Here is a 26,247-nt window from a genome sequence, read left to right as displayed (position 1 = left end):
AAAAATTTGATATAACCTTTCTCCAGAGCAGTTTGGTAATGTATTTCATGTCATTAAAACGTGTTCATCCTTTGACCTGGAAATTCTATTTTGAGGAAATTTATCCTAAGAAATTAATCAGAGATGTGTACAATGTTAGGTTTGAACTATGTTCATTTTAACATTATGGCTGTGAAAAATTAGAAACAACACATATATCTAGTGATAAGGGAGTGGATACATATACTACAGTACAAAGATACAAGGTAAAGGAATATTGATGTAACAGCATCCTTAACATAATGCTAAGTGGGAAATGGCTGCAAAACAGCATTTATAGTGTAAAAACATTTTTTTAAAATGCATACACTGGGGCCAGCCCAGTGGCATAGTGGTTAAGTTCTTGCACTCCACTTCGGCGGCCCAGGGTTTGCAGGTTCAGATCCCAGGCACCGACCTACACACTGCTCATCAAGTTATGCTTGTGGTAGTGGCCCACATACAAAATAGAGGAAGATGGGCTCAGACGTTAGCTCAGGGCCAATCTTCCTCACCAGAAAAAAAACAGCTTATGTGTATAACTGGCGTGTTGAGCAAGCAGGACTCGTGGAATATAATCAGAAAGCATCTTCAGTTTTGCCTGTAAATGCCACTGGATAAAAACGTGAGCAGTCTCATGACTTTCCTGCTCACTCTTAAATAATAAAAGTCCTTGGGTCACTAGAAGATGCAAAGCTCCGTCTCACTTCAGTGTGATAATTAGATTGTCCAGTCCCCGATTAGTTCCATTTTCATTCAGAGCAGCAGCCGTTTCGCTGGCACAACCACGACTTGCTGTGGGGAGAAGCCTCTGACAGTGAGGAGGGATTTGATCCTCCCTTCCCTGTAAGCCTCTACCTTTCCATCCTCTCCATGGTGGTTGTTGACAGTTCCACGGTTGAAGTGGAAGGGGGATGGGAGGAGAGGTAGGAGTTTGGGTGGGGATGGGGGATGTATGCTGAAAAGTTCTTGCTTCACTGGGATGGCCGTAGGGTGGCTGTAGGTGGCTTCACACTCTCTGGGTTGGGCAGATGTTTGGTTTGCCTTTTTCTTGTGTGCTCTTGTGGGGTTTTCAGGCTCTCTTCTCCTGCAGCTCTCTTGGTGTGATGACATGCCCTCCCCTGCTCTCTGCCAACCCCTCCATGTCCCTAGGGATCCAGTAATTCACCCAAAGCCTCTTCCTGCTAAGGTCTCTTCACCTCCTGAGCCAGCTCTCGTGGACATGAGCTAAGAGAGCCCCACACCTCCCCAGCCCTCCTGTGGCCCATTCCTTGTCCATGGGAAACATGCACCCTGGAAGTGAGGACCGAGCGCCAGCTGAGCAATCTCCCTTCAGTATCCATTTACTCCCTTCACTCTGGGCTGGCTGGTCCCAGTTTCTCGAACTTAAACTTCTCAGGCAGGAGTCAGACACCAGTCAGCCTTTCCCCAAAACTGTAGGGGGCATATATTAAGCTCTTTCAGTGGTACTGTTGAAGGCCCTCTCTCTAAAGAAGGACTCCCTCTGTCTCTACTCTTCTGACTAATGTGGGTAAGGGGACTTGTAACCCTAACAAGAGGGCTTTAGCTTTTGTGTATGTGATAAGAACACCAAACTCTTAACAGACTTTTTAGTAGACAATACAGTATTGTTATCTGTAGGCACAATGTTGTACAGCAGATCTCTAGAACTTACTTTATACCTGTTGATTAGCAACTCCCTATTTCCCCCTTCCCCCAGCCCTGGGCAACCACCATTCCGTTCTTTGCTTCTGTGAGTTTGACTATTTTAGATACCTCATATAGGTGAAATCATGTAGTATTTGTCCTTTTGACTGGCTTATTTCACTTAGCATAATATCCTCAGGGTTCATCCATGTTGTCACATATTACAGGATTTCCTTTTTATGGTTGAATAATATTCCATTGTATGTATCTACTGCATTTTTTTTTAATCCATTCATCTACTGGTGGACGTTTAGATTGTTTCTACATCTTGGCCATTGTGATAATGCTACAATGTACGTGGGAGTGTTAATATCTCTTGTAGATCTTTATTTCAATTCTTTTAGATAAATACCCATAAGTGGGATTGCTGGATCACATGGTAGTTCTATTTTTAATTTTTTGAGGAGCCTGAATACTGTTTTCCGTAGTAACTACACCATTTTACATTCCCATTAACAGTGTACAAGGGTTCCAATTTCTCTACATCCTTGCCAACAACATATATATATATTAGCCACCCTAACAAGTGTGAGGTGATATCTCATTGTGGTTTTGATTTGGGTTTCTCTGATGATTATTGACATTCAGCATCTTTCCATGTATTTATTGGCCATTTGTATACCTTTTTTGGAGAATGTCTATTCAAGTCCTTAGTCTATTTTTAAATCAGGTTATTAGCTTTTTTTGCTATTGAGTTGCAGGAGTTCCTTATACATTTTGGAAATTAACTTTTTATCAGAGATATAGTTTGCACATATTTTGTCCTATTTCATAGGTTGCCTTTTCACCCTATTGATTGTTTCCTTTGCTGTGTTGAAACTTTTTAGTTTGATATAGTCCCACTTGTCTATTTTTGCTTTTGTTGCCTGTGCTTTTGGTGTCATATCCATGAAATCACATCACATTTCCCGGGTTCAAAATACATTACAAAGCTACACTAATTAAAACAGTATGGTACTGGCATAAAGACAGATATACAGACCAATAGAACAGAGTAGAGAGCCCAGAAGTAAGTCCATGTGTATATGTCAACTGATCTTTGACATGGGTGCCAAGAACACACAATGGAAAAAGGACAGTCTTTTCAACAAATGATGCTGGGAAAACTGGATATCCACATGCAAAAGAATGAAATTGGACCCTTATCTTATACCATACACAAAAATCAACTCAAAATGGTTAAAGACTTAAACGTAAAACTGGAAACTGTAAAACTAGAAGAAAACATGGGGAAAGGCTTTGGCCTTTTTTTGGTTTGTTTTTATAAATCCTACCAAGCAAGTTCTCCTGACTGGTCTGCTCACAATTCACTTGGATATGTGGGATCTCTTGTTTTCATGCCTCAGCTAAAACTGAGACAGCCTCAGGGTAACATCCTGTTACCCCTGCTTTAAAATGTTGGGTGGACGTATGCACACATAGCACTATGTCTAGTTGTGGGGACTATGAGTGGATTTTTTTCTTCAATATTTCTGTAATTTCCAAGTCTTCTGTATTGAGTGTAATCTTATTTTCATAATTAGGAAAAAATGAACTTAAAAATTGTATAATGGCAAAGCAAAGTCAGTTTTGTTGCCATTTGAAATTTCCTGTCCCAATGCTGAAGAATTCCCTTTTGAAGAGATTCCTACATGTCGCTTGGCTGGATGTTTTGGTTATGCTCTTTCAGGTGACAAGGAACATACACTAGTTTACCTCAAGCGATGGGTGGCACTTTATCGTAAGTCTACAATGGGGAAGTGAGGAAACATGGGAAACAACCTCGCCCTGGACAGCCAGTCCTTGGGAACTGGAATGGTGATCAGAATACAGTAGCGTTCTGGTACCAAGCAACTGGGCTGGGAATCAGCCAGACTTGTGGATCAGCTACTCTGCTCTGCTTCTCCCTGATGGCTTCCACTGCCACAGCTGATTTTCTTCTTGCAATTCTCCTCTGCTTCATGGCTTCTGCTCCTGGTGCTGCTTGATGCCTTCTCGCTCTTTATGTCTCAGCCTCTGTCACTTTAGTTTGTCTTACTTGTCATGATGATTTCAAAACATGCCAAGAGGAAGGACATGATTAAGTTGTTAATCACTCTCCAAAATAGGGCACATTGTCTGCGCAGTATTCTGGCTCACGTTTAGCTTTGGATCAAGCAGGAATCCATGGTTTAGTTGATTAGGATGAGGAATGCAAAAAATTTTGGATCACATGACCCAAAGCATAGCAACTACCCATGACCACTTTGCTGTGAGTGGGACAGGCTCCCAACACATCCCAGACCACCTGTGTGCTAGTAAAGTGGTCCATAGCTCTCAGACAGATCTACAACCATACTTAGTTCATTACTATTGAGCCCTGTTTTTGGATATTGGTGATGAGAATAGAAGGATTTAAAACAAAACTAAACAAAAAGATAGAGGGAATCAGATATCCAGATTTCTTTTTTTGTGCCATACGTTACCTTATCCTACTGAAAGAAAACAAATGTTTTTGCAAATAAGCCCAAAGTGATTCAAAGCTAAATAGATGATGATTTTTAAAATCTAAGGTCATCGTCAATAAAGAATAGGCCACACTCATATACATATGCCATGTAAACAGTTATTTTCCTTTCCACTTTTCTTCTGTAAAATGCACCTGCCATAACTGCTTCATTACATTGACATTTCTTTTCATTTTTGAGAACAGGGTTGATTGTTCACAGATTGAGTACAATTCTGTACCTATTCTTGATGCACTGAGACATATTCATGTAAAGTTCATAATAACCTCCATGTTACATTATCATTTTCATTGTGTAACAGAGCTTTATTTCTGCCTTTTCTCCAAAGACCTATTGAGATTTTATGGAAAAGCATTTAACACATTGTGAAGAATGATCACAAATTTTGTTTGTTCTTGAGAAAGAGAATTTAGATACTAGAATCTGAAAGTTAAAATGACAGCAAATAATAACAAATAACAACAGTATTACCAGTAAAATACCTTTTACAGAAATGTTATGTTTCCATAAATAAGTTATGTAATGTGGAGTAGACACATGCATTTGTACTGCTAGCATGAATTCATTTCACCCAGGTACTGATTTTGTTACAGAATCATTCTAGAAGTGCTTCTTAAGAGTATGTTTGGGTAAATAAATGTAACTACATCTGAAGACAAAACTTAATAAGCTCTTCTGGATGAGATAATATCACATGAAAACATTATATATGTTTGGAATAACTGATCCACAGAGTAAGTATTCCAATGACAACATTTAGTACAGGGATTCAGGAGGAAATGTTCCAAGTAAAGCCCTTTGGAATGTGATTCTGCTGTGATTTCTGATAAAGTGGAGTATTGGTTTGTCAGGTCAGGAGATGGAGAAAAGCAGTTGAGACCCAAGCTGACCATTGTGAGGCAGGCCTGCTAGAGAGGACTTGGAAAAGGCAGCAACCATTTGGATAAGGGCTACTTCAAGGGTTAACTCTTTTTGAAAATGTGTTACAAACTGTAATCCAAACCAATGAGTTTTAACTGATGTCCACACCAAACTTTCTTTGACCCCATCAGTGAATCCTGCAGTGGATAATGGTTTGCAAGTCATGGACTTTCTGAGCCTCCATTGTCCTGATGGGAACCTGGGGCCAGTACATTCATGGCAGTAGCATTTAAGAAACCTCGGGGCATCTTCTCAGCATTCTGTGTCCTGAAGCAAAGACTGAATAGCTATTTGAGAGCTATCTTTCTTTCCTCCTGCCTTAGGTATTTGGTCGGTGTGTGTGGGTAGGGATTGGGGGGATGGAGTCTCATATAGCAACACTAAGTTCCTTAAAGTTAAAGATACTTCCAGAACGTTGGATTGAGTTGCTTTTCTAAGATCTTTAAGTTTGCATGATACAGAGAGTGAATTAAGTTGAATAAGATAATTGTGGGTATTAATTACAGTGAAGGCAATGTAGTTTTGTGACTTTCTGCCTGGACCCGGAATGAAACTATGGGAGCATCTCTTTCAGCCTTGTGGAATTGCCTATGATCCTCTGATGCCATTCCTCTTTCTATAGTTTTTTCTGGCAGGATATGTTATAAGAATTAGCACTAAATTGCCTGAATACTAGAAAAAAACATGCTCTGCACTCTTATTCATGAAAATGAAGGAGGGATACACTAGATATGCAAGAGTACAGTTCTGTCTTATTACCTAATTCTATATAACTAGTAGTACAGAGGGTGTGGTCAGAATTTAGGTTGTAGTCTCCTTTAGAAAGAAGCTGTGAATATATAATGGACAAATCCAGGATGCCGAGATCCTACGCGTTATCTATGGCTCAGAACGTATTGGCTCTAACCTGCTTTGCAGCTGTGCTACCAACAGCCTTACAAAAGACATTTATGTCCAATTCTGCAGCTCTGAGCAGCCTCCCTACACTTGTACAATCCTGACACTCAACTTGCATTAACTCTTGCCTTACCAGTTTCAGTGGAAGATGTCAGAGCATCTGTATAAAGAGGAATAAGTGGGAAGCAAAGCTAAAAACTCAAGCTTTTAATTCTCTGTGTTCATTTGTTGTGTTATTCAACAAATATCTGGTCATTGCTTGCTGTGTGTTCAGAAAGTCTGGCACTCTGTTTAGGGAGCTGACAATCCAGTTGTGAGATGACCAGCATGGAAAGAAGTGCAGAGACAAGCAAGTGTTGAATAATTCAGGCTCTGCGAAATAACCTGGAAATAACTGTACTCGCTTGGCAAATGTTATCATGCTGGGCAGTGGGGTCTGAAGCTAGGATAGAAGCCCAGCTCTTTCACTCACCACTTTATAACCACAGGCAAGTTTTTTCACCTTTCATGGTTTCAATTCCTTTTACTGTAAAATGAGTATAACACCTACCTCACTGGGGACCTGTGGTGATTAAATGAGATAATGTATGTGGAAGCACCGAGTGCAGTGGCTGTCACACAACGTATGTTTAACATTTAATTCTGGACCCACATCCCTCCACAAGGAGCGAAATGCTGTTACAGCGTGCAAGGTTCCCGTAACGTTGAGCAGCATGATGAAGGAACTAGATGCAACACAAAATATCATCTTCATCTTCCATAAAGTTATGGTCAGTTTGAATCTGGAATCATAAGTCCTTTTCTAGCTGTTTCATTTTAATCATGTGGTAGATCCAGAGAGAAGCGGCAGAAAGAAAGGGCAAAGGGAGTGAAGGAGTAATTGACACATGAGAACAATGTGAAAGATTGGGACTTTTCAGGCTGAAATGCAGAGGCCTAAGGGCGACAGAGTTGGAATCTCTGAGATCTCAAACAGAGCTAAATATGGATTTGTTAACCATGTTCTTAAGTACTAGAGTATACCCCTTGAAACATTAGCAAAAGCATCCTTAGAATCGTAAAGAGTGGGAAAGCATCTAGTTCAAACCCCTCATTTTACAAATGAAGAAATGCAGGTCCAGAGAGAAGAGTTTCTCAAATTCGTGTTCATTTGTTCACTGAGGGCTTACTGAGCCCTTGCTCTATGTCAGACATCATTCCAGAAAACAGGGCAGGCGAAGTCCTTGCTTTTATGGATTATATTTTAGTGGGGCACAAGAGAGACAATCAATAAAAAGTAAGTAAATGAAGGAGATGATTTCATAAGACGATTAAGAGTAAACCAAGTAAATTGCTAAAAAGTGACTGTAGTTGGGGGAAGGGATAGTTTATATTGGAGTGTCATGGGAGGCCTCTTTAAGGATGTTACATTTTAGCTAATGCCTAAATGGTACAAAGGAATGGCCGTGTGACAAAACAGGGAAGAGCATTCCAGGTGGAGGAAACAGCAAGTGCACAGCCCAGTGGGAACAGAGAGAAGGCCGGGTGCTGAGTGGATGGGAGAGTGGTACGAGGAAAGTGGTAGAAAAGGCAGAGGACCAGATGCTGTCAGCCTTGAAGACCATGGAATTTGGAATTCTAAGCATGATTGGAAGCTTCTGGAGAGATTTAAGCAGGGGAGTGACATGAAATAACTTACATTTTTAAAATGTCACTGTGGCTGCTGTGTGGAGCCTGGATGGAAGGAGAGCCAGAGCAGAAGCAGGGAGACAAGTAGGGGGCTCCCGAGGTCATCCAGGTGAGAGATGGTGGTGGTTTGAGCCAAGGAGGTGGCTGTGGAAATACTGCCACTTGCTAGACCACAAACTCCAGGAAGGCTCGGAGCTGTCTCTTTTGTGGACTAATGCATTCCAAGCTTCTAGAACAGTGCCTAGCACATAGTAAGCGCTCAGAAAATACTATCTGAATCAATGAGTGAACAGTTACTTTCTGAAGTTAGACTGGAATCCAGGTTGAAGATAAATAAAAGTGTAAGCTTTTCTCAGTTTGTGTATGTTTGCCTTATTAGAATTTACAACAGTAAATGTTTTTTAGACCCTTTACTAAAATATGTGCAATATTCTTCACAAACATGCGCCCAAACCTTGGCATTAGCCAGTGCGTTCGTGCAGGGTGAGGGCCAGCTCGGGGACCGGCAGCGAGCCTTCCCCACGTGCTCCCTGCTGTCTTGAGTGTGCTCTTTAGGCTGTGTTTGTGAATCTGCACTGCAAAGTTGGGTCTTCTCACAAGCGTGCTATTAATTTACATGCAACATGGAGGTCCAGGAGGAGCAGGTGGCCCAAGCTAAACACTCGATGGTTTTGAGTTTCTTTACAGGAAAAAGCAAAGCCTAAGGGCAATTCTCTTTACTGCCCACCATCCACCTCCGTCATGTTGGGGGAGGTGATGCACAATTTCTACTCCCCACTCTCCCTCCACCAACACTACCACCAATCTTGCACATTTCACAGATCACATTTACTCAGTGCTTCATTTGTACTAACCATAGATGTATGAGCCTTACCTGCATTAATCCTCACAAAAACCCCATGAGATATTATTACTCTTATCCCCACTTTACAGATGAGAAAACTGAGGCACAAAGAGGTTAAAATTACATGGCTAATAAAGATCAGGGACAGCATTCAAACTAGGCAGTCTGACTTTAATATAACCTCTCAGGATTTCAATTTCCTCATTGGTAGAATGGAATAATATCTACCTTATAGGGTTCTTGTAAAGATTAAATTAGTTAATATATGTAATCATGCCTGGCCTTGAGTAAGCGCTGTATAAATGTTAGCTATGACCAGCTTTCCAGTATTATTCCTATGGAAAAATTACTTTTTACATACATGATTTTAATGGTGTGCAGGATCACATCTCTCACTTTTGTCAAATATTGACTGAGTTGCTTCACAATGATGGTATACATTTGTAGAACTCATTCATTCCCCCAAAAGTTGAGCAAATATGTATTGATCGACAAACAGTCTGAGGCCATGCTAAGCCCTGGGGATACCAAGACAATGAGACACAGCACCTGTCCTCAGGAAGCTGACAGCCTGGTGGCACAGCCAAACAGGTACATGACAAGTGACTCAATATAATTTGGTAAATACAGAGGTGACGTTGTGTGCTTTCCCAGGGGGTTGGGGTAAAAGGTATAAATGGATTTAAAAAGAGAGAAGATAAACCTAGGAAGACAGAAAGGCCTGATGGCTCCATGAGGACTTGGCACTTGAACTTGAAGTTTGACCTCAGGGTGGACAGCTAGTCTTTCCACAGCACCTTCTTTAAGGTGACTAATTGGTAAAGGATCACTCGCTGTGATCTGACCCAGTATGGCAATTACACATCCTTAGTGTTACTTAGATTACTTAATTTTCCCCTCTGTTGTGACTTTGTGTCATGTGAGAATAAACATCCAGGAAGGTTACGATGGTCCATTTAAAAGAATATAGAAAAGCTTGTCTTTTATCCTGGATTGAGCAGTTTCCATCGCAGCCATTCACGGAGTTTAGGTGGGCTTTGTTATCTAGCTTGGCTGAAAGCTGGTGACATTATTTTGCTGCCACTCTGAGTTCTAAAGGTTTGTTGTTATTTGCGGTTGTTGCTTGCTTGCTTTAGTTTATCACTTTTCCTTATGTGAGCTTCCCTTCCTCCAGACTTCCCTCTATGGTTTAACTTTACTATTATCAAAAGAACACATTTTTCAATACACCTGCTTGTTTTTCTAATCCCTGCCCGTCCCTCAGAACAGGCTCTGATGTCAGGTTTAAAGGCTCTCAAAAACCCATCTTTTCAGAAGAACAATAGGAGAGGAGAGGCCAGGCTTGGATTGTAAAGCTGCTGGTGCGGTCCCTGGACAAGGGCTCGTGCCTTCTTTACCCTGCCTCCTCCTGGCTGAGAACTCACGGTCCTTGTCCTAAAGCTTCCCCTAGAGGATGAGCAATAAGAAATCTGTACCCAGAAGGTACAAAACAAAGGGGGAGCACTTTCCTGAGATGGTGAGCTTCCTTGGGGTTTCAGGGTTTTGAAAAGGTCGTTGCCTGGACAGACCAGTCCCGCTTCCATGATGACATTCGCTCAACATTTAAGCTCTGACTCGGGATACAGTTCCCCACCCCTTGCACGCCATTGGTGATTTTCTGTGTGTTGTGGTTGCTGGGCAATAAGAAATAAAAATGTGTTTGAGTTCTTGCATGGGAGGAAAACTTTAATGCTGCTTTGATCTACAGTTCAAGCGACAAATCCACTTTTACAGGATTCCGTGTAATTGAACAGCTGGTTCTGGAGTTCACGGATGACTGAACCTGGAGGACCAGGGTAGGGTGGGGGCTTCGGGGAATACGTGACAAGAGGTCCTTAAAGCCACAAGTGGAGAGTTGATAGATCAGGATGCTTAGCTGCCTGGCAGGCAGAACAAGGTGTTATAAGATGGCTCTCGTGCAGGAAGGTCAGCTCTGAAAAAGAACAATATGTATACAAAGCCAAGGAAGTGAGAGAAGTGGAGAAAAAAATGTGAGTAAGGAGATGAAAGGGGAGGTGGGAACAGCGAAAAGAGGAATTGATGCCCTCAGCAAGAGAAGCTGATAAGGGAAACAATTTTGAGAAATATTTGAGATTTTTCTAAAAGGAAAATGGAAGCTGTAATTCCGTTTTCTGGTTTAGGGAACTTGTTTGCATTCAACGTTTGTCTAACTGCTCTCTCCTCGATCATATTTGAATAATCGTTCCCACCTTTTTAACTGGCAAAAGTCACTTTGAGCTTATATCAATTGCATTGTTTATTAATGGGGTTAATAGTACCCAGGGGCAGTGAGACAGCAGGTTAGGAAGACACGGGCTTTAGAATCAAGGTGTGAGTTCAGGGTCATCTGCAGCATTGTAAGGATTAGCACGATGACTCAAAATCCTGGGAGATGGTAGGAACTTGATACATAACATCTGCTGTTGTTTGTTATTGTTATTATTTCATCTGAAGACAGGGAGATTGACCAGATTATGTTTTAAGGCCCTTTTCAGGTTTATAAGATTTCTCAGTGATTTAATTCTGATGTAGGAACGATGAGTCTTGATTGTTCGTTTTAGACTAGAACATATCTTTAAAATAATCTCAACTGTGTCTGTGTTTTTAAATTATGCGTAACAAAACGTCCCAAAGGCTTAAAAGGGCTTCTATTTGTTAGTCCTGAATTCTGTGGGACAGCCATTGGGGCTGGGCTCACCTGGGTGGTCCTCCTCCTGATCTCGCCTGGGATCACTCATTTGACTGCTGTAGTCTGGCGGCTCAGCTGCGTTGGGATGATCTAAGGTGGCTTCACTCACGCATCTGGCAGCTGGTGATGGCTTTCCGCTGGGCCCTTCCTCTGCATGTGATCTCACCCTCAAGGAGGCTAGCCTGGGCTTCTTTACACAGCAGTATCAAGATTCCAAGAGGGAGAGGGCAGAAGCTGCCAGGCCTCTTGAAGCCCAGGCTCAGATATCTCACACTTACACTTTGTCACTTTCCACTGATCTAAATGAGCACAAGGCCAGCCCAGAACCCAGGGGGAGGAGGAGTGATGAAGTCACATGGCAAAGGAGTGGACCTTCAGGGATGAGAGGAATCGTGGAGGCCTGCTTTGTGAAGAATATAGCACATCATCAACCTTTTTTTACAAATGAGGAAAATAAAACCAAGAAACTTAAATATTTGGCCAACATCCCCCAGCTAGAAACTGCCTTGTCCAGTGAGTGCTCTTTCTACTATCTCACAGCAACTGGAAAACAGGCCAGGATTTGGTTCACAGGGAGCAGATGAGTGGAGCCAAAGAATGGGAGAGAAAGGGACAGCTATCCTTTGCAAAGCACATTCTAAGTGGGTATTCCCTCATCAGTCATGAAAATAAAGATGAAGACAAAGACCTGCTCAGAATACAGGTGAACAAAGAAAGTGGGTAGCAAAGGTCACAGCTGGGGAAGACAAAAAAAAGGATGGTGAGATGGGATTCATTACTCAAGGACAGAAAATGAAGGAAAAATAAATTGAACTTGGGAGGAGGAGCCTCAGAGGACGGACTCGTTCAGGAGGAGCCAGAATGGAATGGAAGGCAGCACGCTGCAGACTGAGAGTCCTGTGAGTGAAGAAAGAGCATTTTGATTTGGAGCAGCGGGCTGGGACTGCGGCTCGGCAAGAAAAGACCTGATTTAGTTTAGTCAAGTTAATCAGCCTGGGGGTAGAGCAAATTACAAGTGTAGACAACAGTCCCTCGTGGTATGTGGAGTCAAGCTGGACTAATGAAGCAAACAAACTATGCACTTGTAATTTATTTAGATGTGTCATTGGTAACCCTGAGGGTCTTCTCATTGGCATAAAGTGGGCTGTATGCTCCAAATGGCTGGCCGAGTATGTAACAAACCAATGCGGATGAGCAAGAGCATGGTAGGCTGGCTGTGAGCTTGGTTGAATTTCACTTGCAGGCAAAGGTCTTCTCTCTCAGACTGAGGCCAGTGGACACTTAAAATACTGTCTTTTTAAGTTTCACCTATCAGAGCATCCTTACTCTTATGTTGAGATTTTTTTCTTTTTTGCTAGTGTTGCACTAATTTGGTATTTTATTTTTTAAGTAAATGAATGAGTCTAAACCACTGACTTTACGATTGTTGTGCTCCTTTTAGTACAAGAAGCTTGATCAATTACAAATGTACAGACTATGTTTGTTCTATAGGACATAGGACTCTTGGGTGTATAAGATTAGGAGGTGAGTGACAGGTACCCAGAGAATTTAGACTTTTATGTCATTCATAGTTTCCCTTCCTGGTTATCCTGACTTCAAAGGCCAGAACTCTTTGTGTTTTACTTCGTTATTAATAGGTAAACACAACGCCACCTTTGACTACGTTACCTTTGAATTTTCTGACTCTTGGCTGTACATGTTCACCCACCTTTTTGACAATGTTGGAATATTTCTGCTTTAAAAGCCACTGAATTTCTTTAAAATCTAGCCCTTTCATGTATCTGCATGTAACTACTGTCTGCATTTCATTTCTCATTGTCTTCAGGAGACAAGGATTATCATAAGGACGTCTACAGATTAGTTATGTTTTACCTACTCTAGCCCTAGTCAGAATGAGGTCTCTATGGCCCAACATTCAAAATTTAATCAGAATGAAAGTCAGAAACATGGAGGAAATATTTCGCGCAAATAAGAAAAATAATGAGTTCATATTTTTATTAAACATGCCTCATTCTAGTGAAAAACTCTGAGGCATTGATTCATAAATTGATAAAATGTACAACTGCCAAAACACAAAATGTAATTAGTAAATAGACATATGGTAAAGTGTTCAAATTTTGTTACTTATCAAAGAAATACGGCATTTTTTAAGCAAAGAAAACAAAAATTCTTAAAAGAAAAATAGCCACCCACAGTTATTAAATGGTACCTTGAAAGTATTAAATTCAGAAAATAAAAATACTCAAAATAATAATATCTAGTTTTCCAAGGAGGCCTAATGGTAGTCTAGTACATTGCTGGTCTGAGTAATATTGCGACAGCCATATTGAGAAGCATTTTGGTAGTGTGTATAAACAATCACAAAAACACTGACTCTTTGACCCAATAATTCTACTTCAGTGTCTGTCAGAGGCACTATAAAAATACAAAATGCACAGTGATGTTCATTACAGCAATATTTATAAGGGAAAATTGCAGTGTTCTGCATCAGAGGAATAGTAAATAAATTATGGAAAACAGACTAGCTTGAGTATTATGCAAATATTTAATGACCGCTCAAAGACGAGTGGTGTTAAAGGTGTTTTATATATAATGTTGTTTTTTTTTGGTGAGGAGGATTAGCCCTGAGCTAACATCTGTTGCCAATCTTCCCCTTTTTCTTTTTTATCCCCAAAGCCCCCCAGTACATAGTTGTATATTCTAGTTGTAGGTCCTTCTATTTCTGCTATGTGGGGCACTGCCACAGCATGGCTTAACAAGCGGTGCTAGGTCCGTGTCCAGGACCTGAACCAGTGAACCCCAGGCTGCAAAGGGGAGCACGTGAACTTAACCACTCGGCCCAAGGGGTCAGCCCCTAATGTTGTTTTTTTGAAGATTATATATGCACTGTCTCTATGAATGGCATCTTCTATTCCATTCTACAGAAATCGAGGAGTCTTTCCTGACATGTCTCCATCCCTAACCCTGCAAAGTCACTGCATCACTCAGTGGACACTTGGGGGTCAGTTTTACCCATTAAGTAGCTCTGAACACTTTCTACTTTTCTTCCACTGTACCACCACCATCCTTGGCCAAGTAGACACCTCTTTCTCTTAGACCCTACAAGTATCCTCACTCCTCTCCTCTTCCCCATTGGAATCTTCTCTCCACCTGCAGCCAGAATGAATCTTTTTTTTTTTTAATTGAGGCATAATTGATATATAACATTATATTAGTTTCAGGTGTATGACATAATTATGGAGGATTATTATTGAGAAATGACCACCACAATAAGTCTAGTTAACATCTGTCACCATACTTAGCTACAATTTTTTTTTCTTGTGATGAGGACTTTTATGTTCTGCTCTCTTAGCAACTTTCAAATATACAATGTTATTAACTATAGTCACCATGCTGTACTTTTACATTCCCAGGACTTAATAATTTTTTAGCTGGAAGTTTGTACCTTTTGACCCCTTTCACCCATCTCTCCCATCCCCCAATCCCCACCTCTGGCTACTACCAATCTGTTCTGTGTATCTGTGAGCTTGGTTTGCTGTTGTTGTTGTTTTTTAAATTCCACATATAAGCAAGATCATACTGTTTGTCTTTCTGTGTCTGACTTATTTCACTTAGCATAATACCCTCAAGGCCCATCCATGTTGTCACAAATGGCCAGATTTCATTCTTTTTTATGGCTGAATAGTATTCCATTGTGTGTGTATATATACCGCATCTTCTTTATCCATTTATCCATTGGTAGACACTTAGGTTGTTTCCATATCTTGGCTATTGCAAATAATGCTGCAGTGAAATGGGAGTGTATATATCTTTTCAAATTAGTGTTTCATTTTCTTCAGATAAATACCCAGAAGTGGAGTTGCTGGATCATATGGTAGTTCAATTTTTAATTTTCTGAGGAATCTCCATCCTGTTTTCCTTAGTGGCTGCACAAATTTACATTCCCACTAGCAGTGCACAAGGGTTCCCTTTCTTTACATGCTCACCAATGCTTGTATTTGTTGTCTTTTTGATAATAGCCATCCTAACAGGTGTGAGGTGATATCTCATTGTGGTTTTGATTTGCATTTCCCTGACAATTAGTGAAGTTGAGCATCTTTTCATGTACCTGTTAGCCATCTCTGTCTTCTTTGGAAAAATGTCTATTCAGGCCCGCTGCCCATTTTTTAATGAGATTGCTTGTTTTTTCCTATTGAGTTGCATGAGTTCTTTATATACTTTGGTAATTAAACTCTTATCAGATTTATGATTTGCAAATATTTTCTCCTATTCAGTAAGTTGCCTTTTCATTTTGTTGATGATTTCCTTTTCTATGCAAAAGCTTTTCAGTCTTGGATGATCTTCGGAGAATGCAAATCTGATGTGTCATGCCCCCGCCAAGTCATCAATGCTTTCTTCTTGCTCCAGGACTAGATGCCAAACTGCTTAACCCAACCCTAAACACTGCAGGATCTAGCAGCTGCCTCGCTGCTCTCCCCTTTGCTTCCTCTTCTCCACCTCCACTCTCCAGCCAGGCGGACCTCATTTCAGTTCCTGACTTCTTTCCTTAAGGGCTCTTGCTCCACAGCTGCTACTCCTCTGTCTGGAAAGGTCTCTCCCAGAACCACCTACGTACTACCCCTTTGCCTCATCCTTCATTCTTCAACCTTCAGGCCATATGTCATCTTCTCAGGGAATCTTTGCTGCTGCCTCAGACCAGATCCTCTTGGTATATGCTCTCATACCACGTGTTTAATTTTTCATTGCTGCCCCCACACCTACCCCAGGAGAATGTAATTTCCAAGAGGGTAAGGACTTGACTTGGTCACTGCTCTTTACCCAGAGTTCAAACATATGCTGAATGAGTAAATCATACCACTCTTTGTTACCTTGCAAAGAGTTTGTTATTGGACTCATCACATCTGTCTCTCCCATTAGACGGTGAGCTCTCTAGGGTAGAAACCGTATCTGCTCTGCTCACCATTGTACCCCTGCATCTACACCATAGGAGGCCTTCCACAAATGTGTAGTGAATACATTTTATTATAACCATGTGAAAAATGCAGAGGAAAAATCACACCAAAAGGGCAAAAGTAACTGTGTTAGGATTGTGAAAATATGAATGATTTTTTCTCTCTACCAGAAAAATTATAATGGAAAAAAATGACAATATAAATAAGAATCCACAATTAAACAAAAAGAAATTGGCCCACGTATTGTACTTATTGAATAAACATAATAAAAAAGCTGAAACCAGAAATGATACCTATACTTACTCTACTCTAAGAGATCAAGTGTTTTGATTTTTTCCCCCCAGTATCTCCATATGGGTGCATCATTCTATAGCTATAATCATAGTTAAAACATTGTATTTTGTTTTTCCTGTTTCATGTTATGTCACACGTATTTTCCCAGGATGCTACATTGCCTGCATAATTATTTTTAGCAACTGCGTAGTGTTTAGTTGAATTAATGTATTTTGGGGGGGTATTTCTTTAAGATATATTTCTTGGAGTAGAATTCAAACTGTATGAGTATTCACATAGAGGTACAGATTTCTGATGTCACTGGCTCGAAGGTGGAAAAGAAACAGGCAGTGATGGATATGAATACAAATGTGGAATGAGTGCTTGAGGTGAAATTAAGTGAAGTAGGATGATTTTAAAAGAGAGTCAGTGTTACATTGAGACTTGAGAAAAAAAAATAAAGTTATGTTTATCAACTTCTGTTTATTAGGAGAGTTCCTGGGTCAGGTAGCTTGACTGTCCTCTGAAATGAGATGGATGTGTTGAGAAGTGGAGGGGGGCGGTGCTGAATGTTGGAGTCTAATAATTTGGGAGGATTGAAGAAAGTGGAGGTCATGTACAAATGTGGGACATTAATAAGTGAGCTGTTAATAAGTTGGAGGCAGCTAGTACTCTTTAGAAGTAAGTACTTGTGGTCTCTCAATCTGTTAGGGAAGGTGTGACAGCAAGAGCCAGGAGTTAAGACAGTATGAGACAGGGGTGACCAGATGTCGGAGAGGTGGCAATGGCAAAATGGGAGGCACCAATGCAAATTATCTATCTGGGCAGGACATGAGGATTGCTGCCTAATGCTTTTCAAAATGCAAGTCTGGGCAGGATGGCCTCTGGCTTCCTTCTGGATTATTTTATAAAATGGCAGTATCATAGCCCCAAGCAGGAGCCTGAGTTGCAACCGTCTCAGGTCATTGCCTTTAACCCCTAAATTGCCATTCTGCAGCTGTCTTGCTCACCACCTTCTTGGTAATACGAAGTCTCTAACACTGTGCTTCACAGAGGACCCTGGATAAAGGTCAACCGCAGAGTCATATGAAATTCTTTCCAAAACATCAGAACTTTCCAAGCTTGGAACCCAACAGCAAGCCTGACTTTTTCATCAGTGTTGTGCCCAACTGACCGTTCTATGAGATTTGTCATCATATTCTTCAAACTCTCCTTTCTGCTCTGTTTGCGTCAGTCCAGGGCTGTCTCCCTCTGGATAAAGCACCTCTCATTTCCAAACAGTTCTAGAGTCCTTTTGAAATAGAGCAAAAAGATCTATTTCAAAAAAACCCCACAACCAATGGTTTAATTAAGGACTGAGAGCAGCATTTGAAGGAGGACAAACAGGAAAGGGCAGGGGAGAAGGAAAGAGAAGTAATGATAGAATGTCAGTTCTGGTATTCTGAAGGTGTGGGGCAGACACGTTTGTGCTTCGGATGGCCCTTCCTGTCCACCTCAGAGTGTCCCTTACTACTGAGGATTAGCCATGTGCTCATTCATGGAGTTTTGTGTTTTTGTGTTTAAAGACTTCTATTATGTAAGACCATGATATTCAACAATGTCTTTTCTGCATATAAGCTTTTGTCTTTGACCACTGGAAGTGCAAGTAAGAACCCTATCTGTTATATTCACTGTTGAATCCTCATTGCCTACACAGGGCCTGGTACATGGACATTCTCAATAAACATTTAATCGATGAATGAGTGAATGAGTAATCAGAACTAGAATATTCTCGTTTCTCCATGTCATTAAAAGATCTATCATTCAATTGCATTATTAGGTCAGGTTTGCATAATGCCCAACCCAGGTTGTCCTCACCAACCTATTTTTAACTACTAGCAAAAACTTTTAGATTGTCGTCTTCTTTAAAAGAATACAGCTAAAATATATACACAGCAGTGAGAAGGAAATTCTGAGTAGAGCTAGGGTTTTTTTTCTAGACTTATAGTTTATGCAGCTTCTCCACTAGGTAAAGTTTAGCCCATCACGTGAGTTTGCACTTGATGTGAATGAATGTAAAGGGTGCATTGATATTTTTGCTTTATTTCAGCAAACTCCAGAAGACAAAGTGGGATATCAGATGGCTTCAAGGAGTGACTGGTGAATGGTTTGAAGAAATTCAAAGAAAAAAGTTTTGCAATGAAACAGATGTTAGCCAAATGTTAAAACAACCACTTACATCCAGGCTAAGGAAGGGGATGGCAGAAAATGGTGAGAAAAAGATTTAGATCTAATTTTTTGTTTTCTTATGGCATTGCAGATAATGGCTCAGTGGATCTCCAATTTAACCAATCCATGTTTAGGTCTATTTTTAAATCATAAGGTACAAATTTTTATAACATAACACACACTGAAAAGAGTAAACTGAAAATGTACTGTAATAATGTTTAGGGGGTATGTTTTTGGAATCAGGCAAGATAGCATGGTGATTAAGAAGGCAGACATCTATATCCCAAAAGGCCTGGATTCAAATCTCCACTGTCCTATCCGTGTGACTCTGTTCAAGGTATTTATTCTCTGTAAGCCTCAATTTTCTCATCTTTAAATGGAGATGCTAATGCTACCTCATAGGGTGGTGTGAGAATTAAATAGAACTGTATGTGTAAAGTACTGAGCTGGAACAGAGTAAGCACTTAAATAAGTGGGATGATGTTGCAGAAGGAGGGGGATGCAGAGGAGGGGAGGTGCCACCCTTCTGGTACTTGGGAACTTAAACCCTATGAATTCAAATAAATGCCTTCTTTGGCCATTCAAACTGTGTGACTACCAGCATGTCACTTACATTCACCAATCACTTATTTTTTTAATCTGTAAATGAGGATAATCAAACCTGCTTTCACAGGACTATTATTCTGAGACTAACATAGTGCATTAGAAATTACAAAATACTAAAACAACATAAAGTATCTTTCTACTGATAATCACATTGACTGCTTTTGCTTATATATTACTAACATTAGTAACATCAAGAAATGTGTAACATTTCTAAACTTATATATTGACAATGCTTTGCAATTGCCAAAATAAACAAATTTATCTAAAAAGACTTACAGTTCAGATTTTTAGATGAACCCCATGTAAACCATGGTGCCTTTCCTCTTACCTTGAATTTTTCTAATATTTATAAATTCAGCATGTCCAAAAGTATTACACTATTATGGACTTTGTATATGTTGATATTGCCTTAAAATTTTTAATGCTCATATGTAAAACTATTTTCTATACATAATATTATACATATTTATTTTACATACATACACATAAAAGCCATATATATAGCAAATACGTATACACAGAGATAGATTTTTAATGGGAATAAGGAACAATGTAAGTGGCTTAATTTCCTCTCTTTACTTTCTTTGATATAAAAAGTTACGTAGTATCTATCACTAAGATTTTAAAGTACTAACATAAAAATTTCTGAAGAACAGGGTGGTGAAGAGCAACAGGAGACCTGAGTGAGGTCCCTGACACCTCTCCTTTGGTTCTGGATGTTCCTGGGAAGACATGTTGAGAAAGATTCATGCAGCCGGTGTGAGGGGAGGGACGTTCTGCAGAACTGAGGTCCACAGTGCGGATGGAAAGGCTCCCTACTCTTTGTGAGGATTTTCTCTGCTCAGCAGAACGGTCAGAGGCACAGAGCTTCCCTCATTCCTAGGTCTTCATGTGGCACTATCTCCTGCCTTTCTAGAATTCATAGAGTGAGGGGGAAGCAAGAGCGAGGCCTTAGTTCTCTGAGATACATTTACCTGGAAATAGTTTAATGATGCAATATTTTTACAATTTTCTTTTAGATCCTGTGGAATTACAAACATCAAGATCTAAAAATATACCTAATCAAAGAAACCCAACCTCCATTCCTTCCCGGCTGAGCTTCAAATCCTCATTAGCTTCCCTGTTCTCATTCAGAAAATCCAGAAAGGAGACTTTAAAGCTTCCATCGCCGGGACAGAAAGGGTGAGTTAAACTCAAATCTTGGGACAGCTCATTAGTTATCTGATCCCAGAGGCCGGTAGCCTGTTTTGTGTTCAGAATGTTGAATGTTTGTTCTTAGAATTTGAATTCAGATAGTAACAAAGGAAACAGGATTTAGCTCACATGGGGACAAAGTCCTTGTGGAACCGTGAAAACTTGGCTCTCTCGAAATCTAACTTCTAACCAACTGTGCAGATCCCAGGTGGTGCACTTGGTGAATGATGAGTTAAATGTTGGGAAATAATTATTGACAGTTTCCCCACTGCTCCAAGAGCCTGGTCTACGCCCTGGTCATGAAGATGTCTCTGAATCAAAACTACTTCTTCCTTGGTGGGTATGTGTGTCTGTGCTCACAAGGAGAGATGGGGTATAAAGACTAAATGAAAGTAAATGAGATGAGCAAAGAGAGTAGAGAAAAATCAAATTTTACAACAGAGGGAAAAAATATATTACTGTCACTAGAAGTATTGAGGGCAGCTGTTCTGAAGTGGTTGCCCAGAATTTAAACTTAAGGTGAAGGAGGCGAAGCTTTTGGAGCAGTGGAGACATAGCTCCTAGTGTAGAATTGTGTAAATCGATTCATCTTGACTCATTAGGTTGTAGGATTGTTTTGTGAAAAACAAGGAAGGCTTTGCTCACATGCGGTTGAGCTGACTGCTAAATACTTTTGGCCTGTCTTCCTGGTTGAAAAGCTTCCCACCCTCTTAAGGTGTTGGCTTGGCACGTGATGTGTTCAGTATCTGCCGTCAAACCATTTAAGAGTGCATTGCAGCGCTGAATAAAAGGTATTGGAGGTCACTCTTGCCGAAAAATAATAGGCAGCAAGCAGCTGGTGGGGCATGTAATGCGGCTCCCGGACTTAGCACAGAGCTCCCCTCTTGGGGACGGAAGGCTTTTTGCTTCCAGCTTTTGCCTGCGACTGCTTTTTTCTTTGATGAAATAATGAAGAGCTGAGCAAAATGTAGATTTATGTGACTGTCTCTACTGGAGTCACTTCCAAGCAAATACTCTTCAAATAGGTGAGTTGTTTTTCTTTGTAAAAATATTTGGAACACTGGGAATTCTCTCATTTGGGAATTTGAAATTGAGGAGTGTTTCCTTTATAGGAAATACTTCTTTTATGGAGATAAGAAATATCCCTAATGTGTGGTATAGCTGGGACTTGTGATGTAAATTGTGTTTTAGGTGATTTTCTTTAAGGCAGAGTTTTAGATAGCCGAATAAATAGTATACTAGGAAAAGTTGACAAACCTGTCACTCTATGGACAAGTTATTTCCAAGCTCATACTGCAAGTTACTGCGAAAGCGTATCAAAGAAGATAAATGAAGTATAATCTTCCTTCTGGGTATTACGTGTTTTAGTTATAAACCAAACTGAAAAACATGAAACTCCTGCAACATTCTGTTTAACAACCGTCCCTCTTTTACATATACCAAAATGACTTGTAGCTCTCTTTTAACCAGACAAACACAGCATGTAGACATGAAACAAATTTCATCATTTAAGTGTATGTGTGTGTATTTAGCAGTTTTTGGAATTTGTCATCTTTAAATATATTTTACTTTCAAAACATAAGTGGAAATAAATATTTATTAATTGTGCTGGTGCTGAATATAATGAAGGCACTGTTTTTTGCTCCTAAGAAGTTTCAGAAAAGAAAACATAAAAATATGTCCTTTTTATTATGAAATATAAGTGTGATCTAAATATTTGGATATAAATCCTGAATGTGTGTGTGTGTGTGTGTGTGTGTAGGGGGTGTTTTTAGGTAGTGTTGTACTATAGTAGAAATATAAATGGTGTGTCATACATTCCGAGGGGCTCTTTACTCTTAAGCGGAACCCAACTTTCTTTGGCAGTTCTGCTCTTTTGAAATAGAAAATCAACCTTTAAAATACAGCCTCTGATTCAAGAGCTCCTCCTCGCCTGCAAGTGCACTGGGAGGAACTGACAAAGGGCCTGGGGGAAGCACAGTCATCCTGTGTCAGGCAGCAGTCAGGTTTCTACTTGCTGAGGCCATCAAGGCCTGACTTTGTCACACTAGGCACTCACTCTGGAGAACAAGTCAGCAAAGCAGTTTAGAGTATGTTTCTCAAATCACAGAAAGAGAACCAACCTTTCTAAGCAAAAGGCAGCCGTCTGTTCAGCCCCAAAAGACATGAGTACCAGAGACATTTCTTTTCCTCTGTTAAGCTGTGGTTTAACTGAGAAATGACACTGGATAATGGGCAACTGTCCCAGAAGAAAATGGACTTCATCATTTCACCAGATATTCTTGCCAATATACCAGCCAATAAAAGTATGTGGCATATCAAAGCTTTGATCTCCTATTATCAGTGGATAAAAAGCCATGGGAATATAGTGACTTCATGAATTAATAAAAAGGCAAAACATTTACCATTTCTGCTTCAAATGTGACTAGCTTCTTCCCCAAATTGATGCACTTCTGAAATTATCCCATTATTATTTTAAACCTATTTGTAAATTATTAAAGTGTACCCTCTGGAATCCCGCCCCAACTCCAGGAAAAAAGAAAAATATTTTCTGTTCAAGTTTTAATTTATTTATTGCTAGTCAATAAATTCAAGAAAAGTGTACCTACATTGCATGTAGCTTTCCCTAACATTTTCCTGTAGGTCTTGTTATGGGGCATCTAGTGCCTATGATATATAATGCTCAGCTCCACCACAAAATTTCAGAAACTCTATTGCCTCACAAATTCCTTCCACATAGTTCAGCAAGCACCCGATAACATATGTCATGAGCTTGTAAGTGTGGTATTCCTGGCTGACAAATAGCCTCTACAGTTGTTTCTTTCTTATTCCAGACTCCAGGTTATTCCAAGATGCCCTCTCCACCATGAAGAGGTGATGTGCATGCCACTCTCTGTTTCATGTTCCAACATACTCCACAGTGAAGTCATCCCTTTAAGGAGACCCCTTACCCTCATGTTCACACACATTCTCAAATCTGTGCAGCCATGTGCCATGAGTTCGTTATGGCGATTTAGGGATGTAGAGTTTTCCCGTCTACTCTTTCCTTTACTGTAGTCCCAAGGACTAGGGAAAAGTGAGACTACAAGGGAACTAGCTCAGAAGGTTTGTGAGTAACATGGACAGTTAGATTTAAGATTGCCTCTTTTCGGGGCCGGGCCCCGTGGCCGAGTGGTTAAGTTCTCGCGCTCCGCTGCAGAGGCCCATGGTTTCGCTGGTTCGGATCCTGGGCGCGGACACGGCACCACTCGTCAGGCCACATTGAGGCGGTGTCCCACATGCCACAACTAGTAGGACCTGTAACTAAGATACGCAACTATGTATGGGGGGGATTTGGGGAGATAAAGCAGAAAAGGAAAAAAAAAAAGATTGGCAACAGTTGTTAGCTCAGGTGCCAATCTTTAAAAAAAAAAAGATTACCTCTTTACTTTGAGGACCATCACAGTGCTTAGCATACAGTAAATATTCACCACAGAGTTGTGATTAGAGAGTGACAGCTGCTATCCTAGAGTGAGCGAATGGATGCCCACTCCCCTGTTCCTTTAGGATGATTTTTTTCCCCTTGAGATGCAAAGAGCTCTGGTTGATCCACCTAGCTGCTCTTCAGACATGCCCAAATCTGCCTGATCCATCATAGGGTGTACACAGCTCAGGCAATCCAGCTGCAAGCTCAGTTTACGTAAGCAAAAAGTTCAAATACTATTTTGGACAATTAAAAAGGCAGATTGTATTTTTTTCCTGGATTCTGGTTATTCTCTCTCTCTCCCCACTCACCTTTCTCTACAAATGTCCTACTGTGCTCTCTTTCCTTCTCCTAGTTGAGTGCCTGGGCTTGAATCGGAAGACACAGGAATCTAAAAGACACCTAGACTGAAGGAGAAGTCAAAGTAAGCAAGACCCTTCTTTGGAAATGCTCCTTCAGTGATCCCAGGTGTGGTGTCCACAGATAGACAGTAGGGTTGTGCTGACAGGAGGGAGGAGAAAGACAGGGGAGTGGTTCCCAGTTGATCTGGTTGATCACTATTAGAATCTCATCAGCAATTTAAAAGTAATGACAGATAATCAGGTCCTAACCTTAAGGTTCTGATCCAGAAGGTGTGAAGTAGGGCACAGGAAACGTTATTTCTTTCTTTATTTTTAATTCTGCAGGATTTGGGGATGCTCGTTCAGCTTTGAGAACCACTGCAGCTTAGTCTGCTACACTTCCACTAGGGTAAGGGCTGTCAGAATTCCTGGCCTCGGTGCTGGTAGCCGAGGTGATAGCCTCCTTTTTGTTTATTTATCAAGCTTTTCTCAAAGTCCCACTTGGGATCAGGTACTGTGTTTAGTGCTGGAGATGAAATCATGAAAATAAAGCAAAATCACTGCTGGAGGACTTTAGAATCTAGTAGGGAACTTCAGATTTCTGCGTGTGGTTAGGCAGGAGGCGCACCATAGAACTCTAGGAAGTGCCAGTCATACCTTGATCATCATGGATCCCTATATGTATTATGGCAATTTTCCAGCAAATGACAGTAAGGATCTTGAGGAAGGACGCCTTTTGGAATTCACACAGGGATACCATCTCGCCTAGCTGCAACCTGGGTGACAGCTGAGTACACTGATGATTATGGTATAATATGGTGAGAGCTGTGGTGGATGCATGGTGTTCCTGCCCTGAGAACTTACAGGAGATGCACTTAACTCAGACTGGAGGATCCAGAAGGCTTCCCGGAAGAAGAGAGCCAAATTTTGAAGGATATATAGGACTGGGTTAAGCAATTAAGAGTGAGGAGCCTTCACCAAGCAGAAGGAATGACACAGCAAAAGTGCAGAGACTGGAGAAAGCAAGAACTTATCTACCTCACTGAGGTTTTGTGACCCAGTGTAAAGTGAGACTGATAAGAGATGGGGTGGGAGAGGTTGACAGAGGCCAGAACACAGAGACATTACACATGCAGTGCTAAGGAGCTTGGCTTTGATCCTGTAGACATGGGGGAGCCATTAATCACTTTTTTGAATAATATCATCCTTTTCCTTATTTTATATATATAAAACATATATTTCCTTATTATATTTATATGTAATATATATAACAAATGAAATCATCCGCAACCCACTGACCTGGACAAACACTAATATTTTGGTATATTTCATGTACGTGTGCATACGCATATATTTTTTCCATTGACAATGGGAAAACAGAGTAGTGACATAATCAGATTTTCATTTTAGAAAAATAACTTCAGCTCAGTGCTTCTCAATCAGTGGCAATTTTGCTTCCCAAAAGATATTTGGCAATGTCTGAAGATGTTCCTGGTTTTCACAACTGAAGGGGGCTGCTATTGGCATCTACTGGGTAGAGGCACTCAACAGGCCACCACACTAAAGAAATGCCAGTGGTGCCTAGGCATTTGAGAAACTGCTCTAGCTGTAGCACAAAGAACGGACCTGAGGGAGCAAAACTCGAGTCAGAGAGACCCGGTAAGAGACTGTGAGGATGGTGGTGGCCTAAACTGAAGTAGAGGCAATGAGGAGGGCAAAAGCAGACAGATTTGTGCACAGGTTAGAATGAAGAATCATGAGAACCTACTAATCGGATGTGGGGATGAGGAAGAAGGAGGAGTGGAGGTGACTGTCCACTCTGACTTAGAAAACGAGGTGGATGATGGTGAAGAATATGGGAGGAGGAGCAGATGTGATGAGGATAAAAACAAACACATTTATTCATTTACTCAACAAATACTCCTCAAGGAATGCCATGTG

General features: G+C 40.7%; 1 protein-coding gene across 13 annotated transcripts in view; it reads left to right on the top strand.

Annotated features, from left to right (window-relative positions):
• EXPH5 (exophilin 5) overlaps positions 1-26,247 on the top strand; it is a 70,281-nt gene that overhangs the window by 21,434 nt on the left and 22,600 nt on the right. For 4 of the 13 annotated variants that reach the window (XM_008524575.2, XM_008524574.2, XM_070624838.1 and 1 more), the window contains 2 exons: positions 18,584-18,744; positions 20,328-20,490. In XM_008524575.2, the coding sequence (XP_008522797.2) occupies positions 18,584-18,744; positions 20,328-20,490 (324 nt within the window). Of the gene's footprint in view, positions 1-10,242; positions 10,377-18,583; positions 18,745-20,327; positions 20,491-20,785; positions 21,528-24,320; positions 24,390-26,247 lie in introns of those variants that run through there. The other 9 variants (XM_070624840.1, XM_070624839.1, XM_070624842.1 and 6 more) reach the window with 8 other exon arrangements.

Source organism: Equus przewalskii, chromosome 6 (genome assembly GCF_037783145.1).
Source record: "Equus przewalskii isolate Varuska chromosome 6, EquPr2, whole genome shotgun sequence".
Lineage (NCBI taxonomy): Eukaryota > Metazoa > Chordata > Mammalia > Perissodactyla > Equidae > Equus > Equus przewalskii.
Note: the sequence above shows the minus strand (reverse complement) of the source record. Positions and strands in the feature narration are given on the sequence as shown.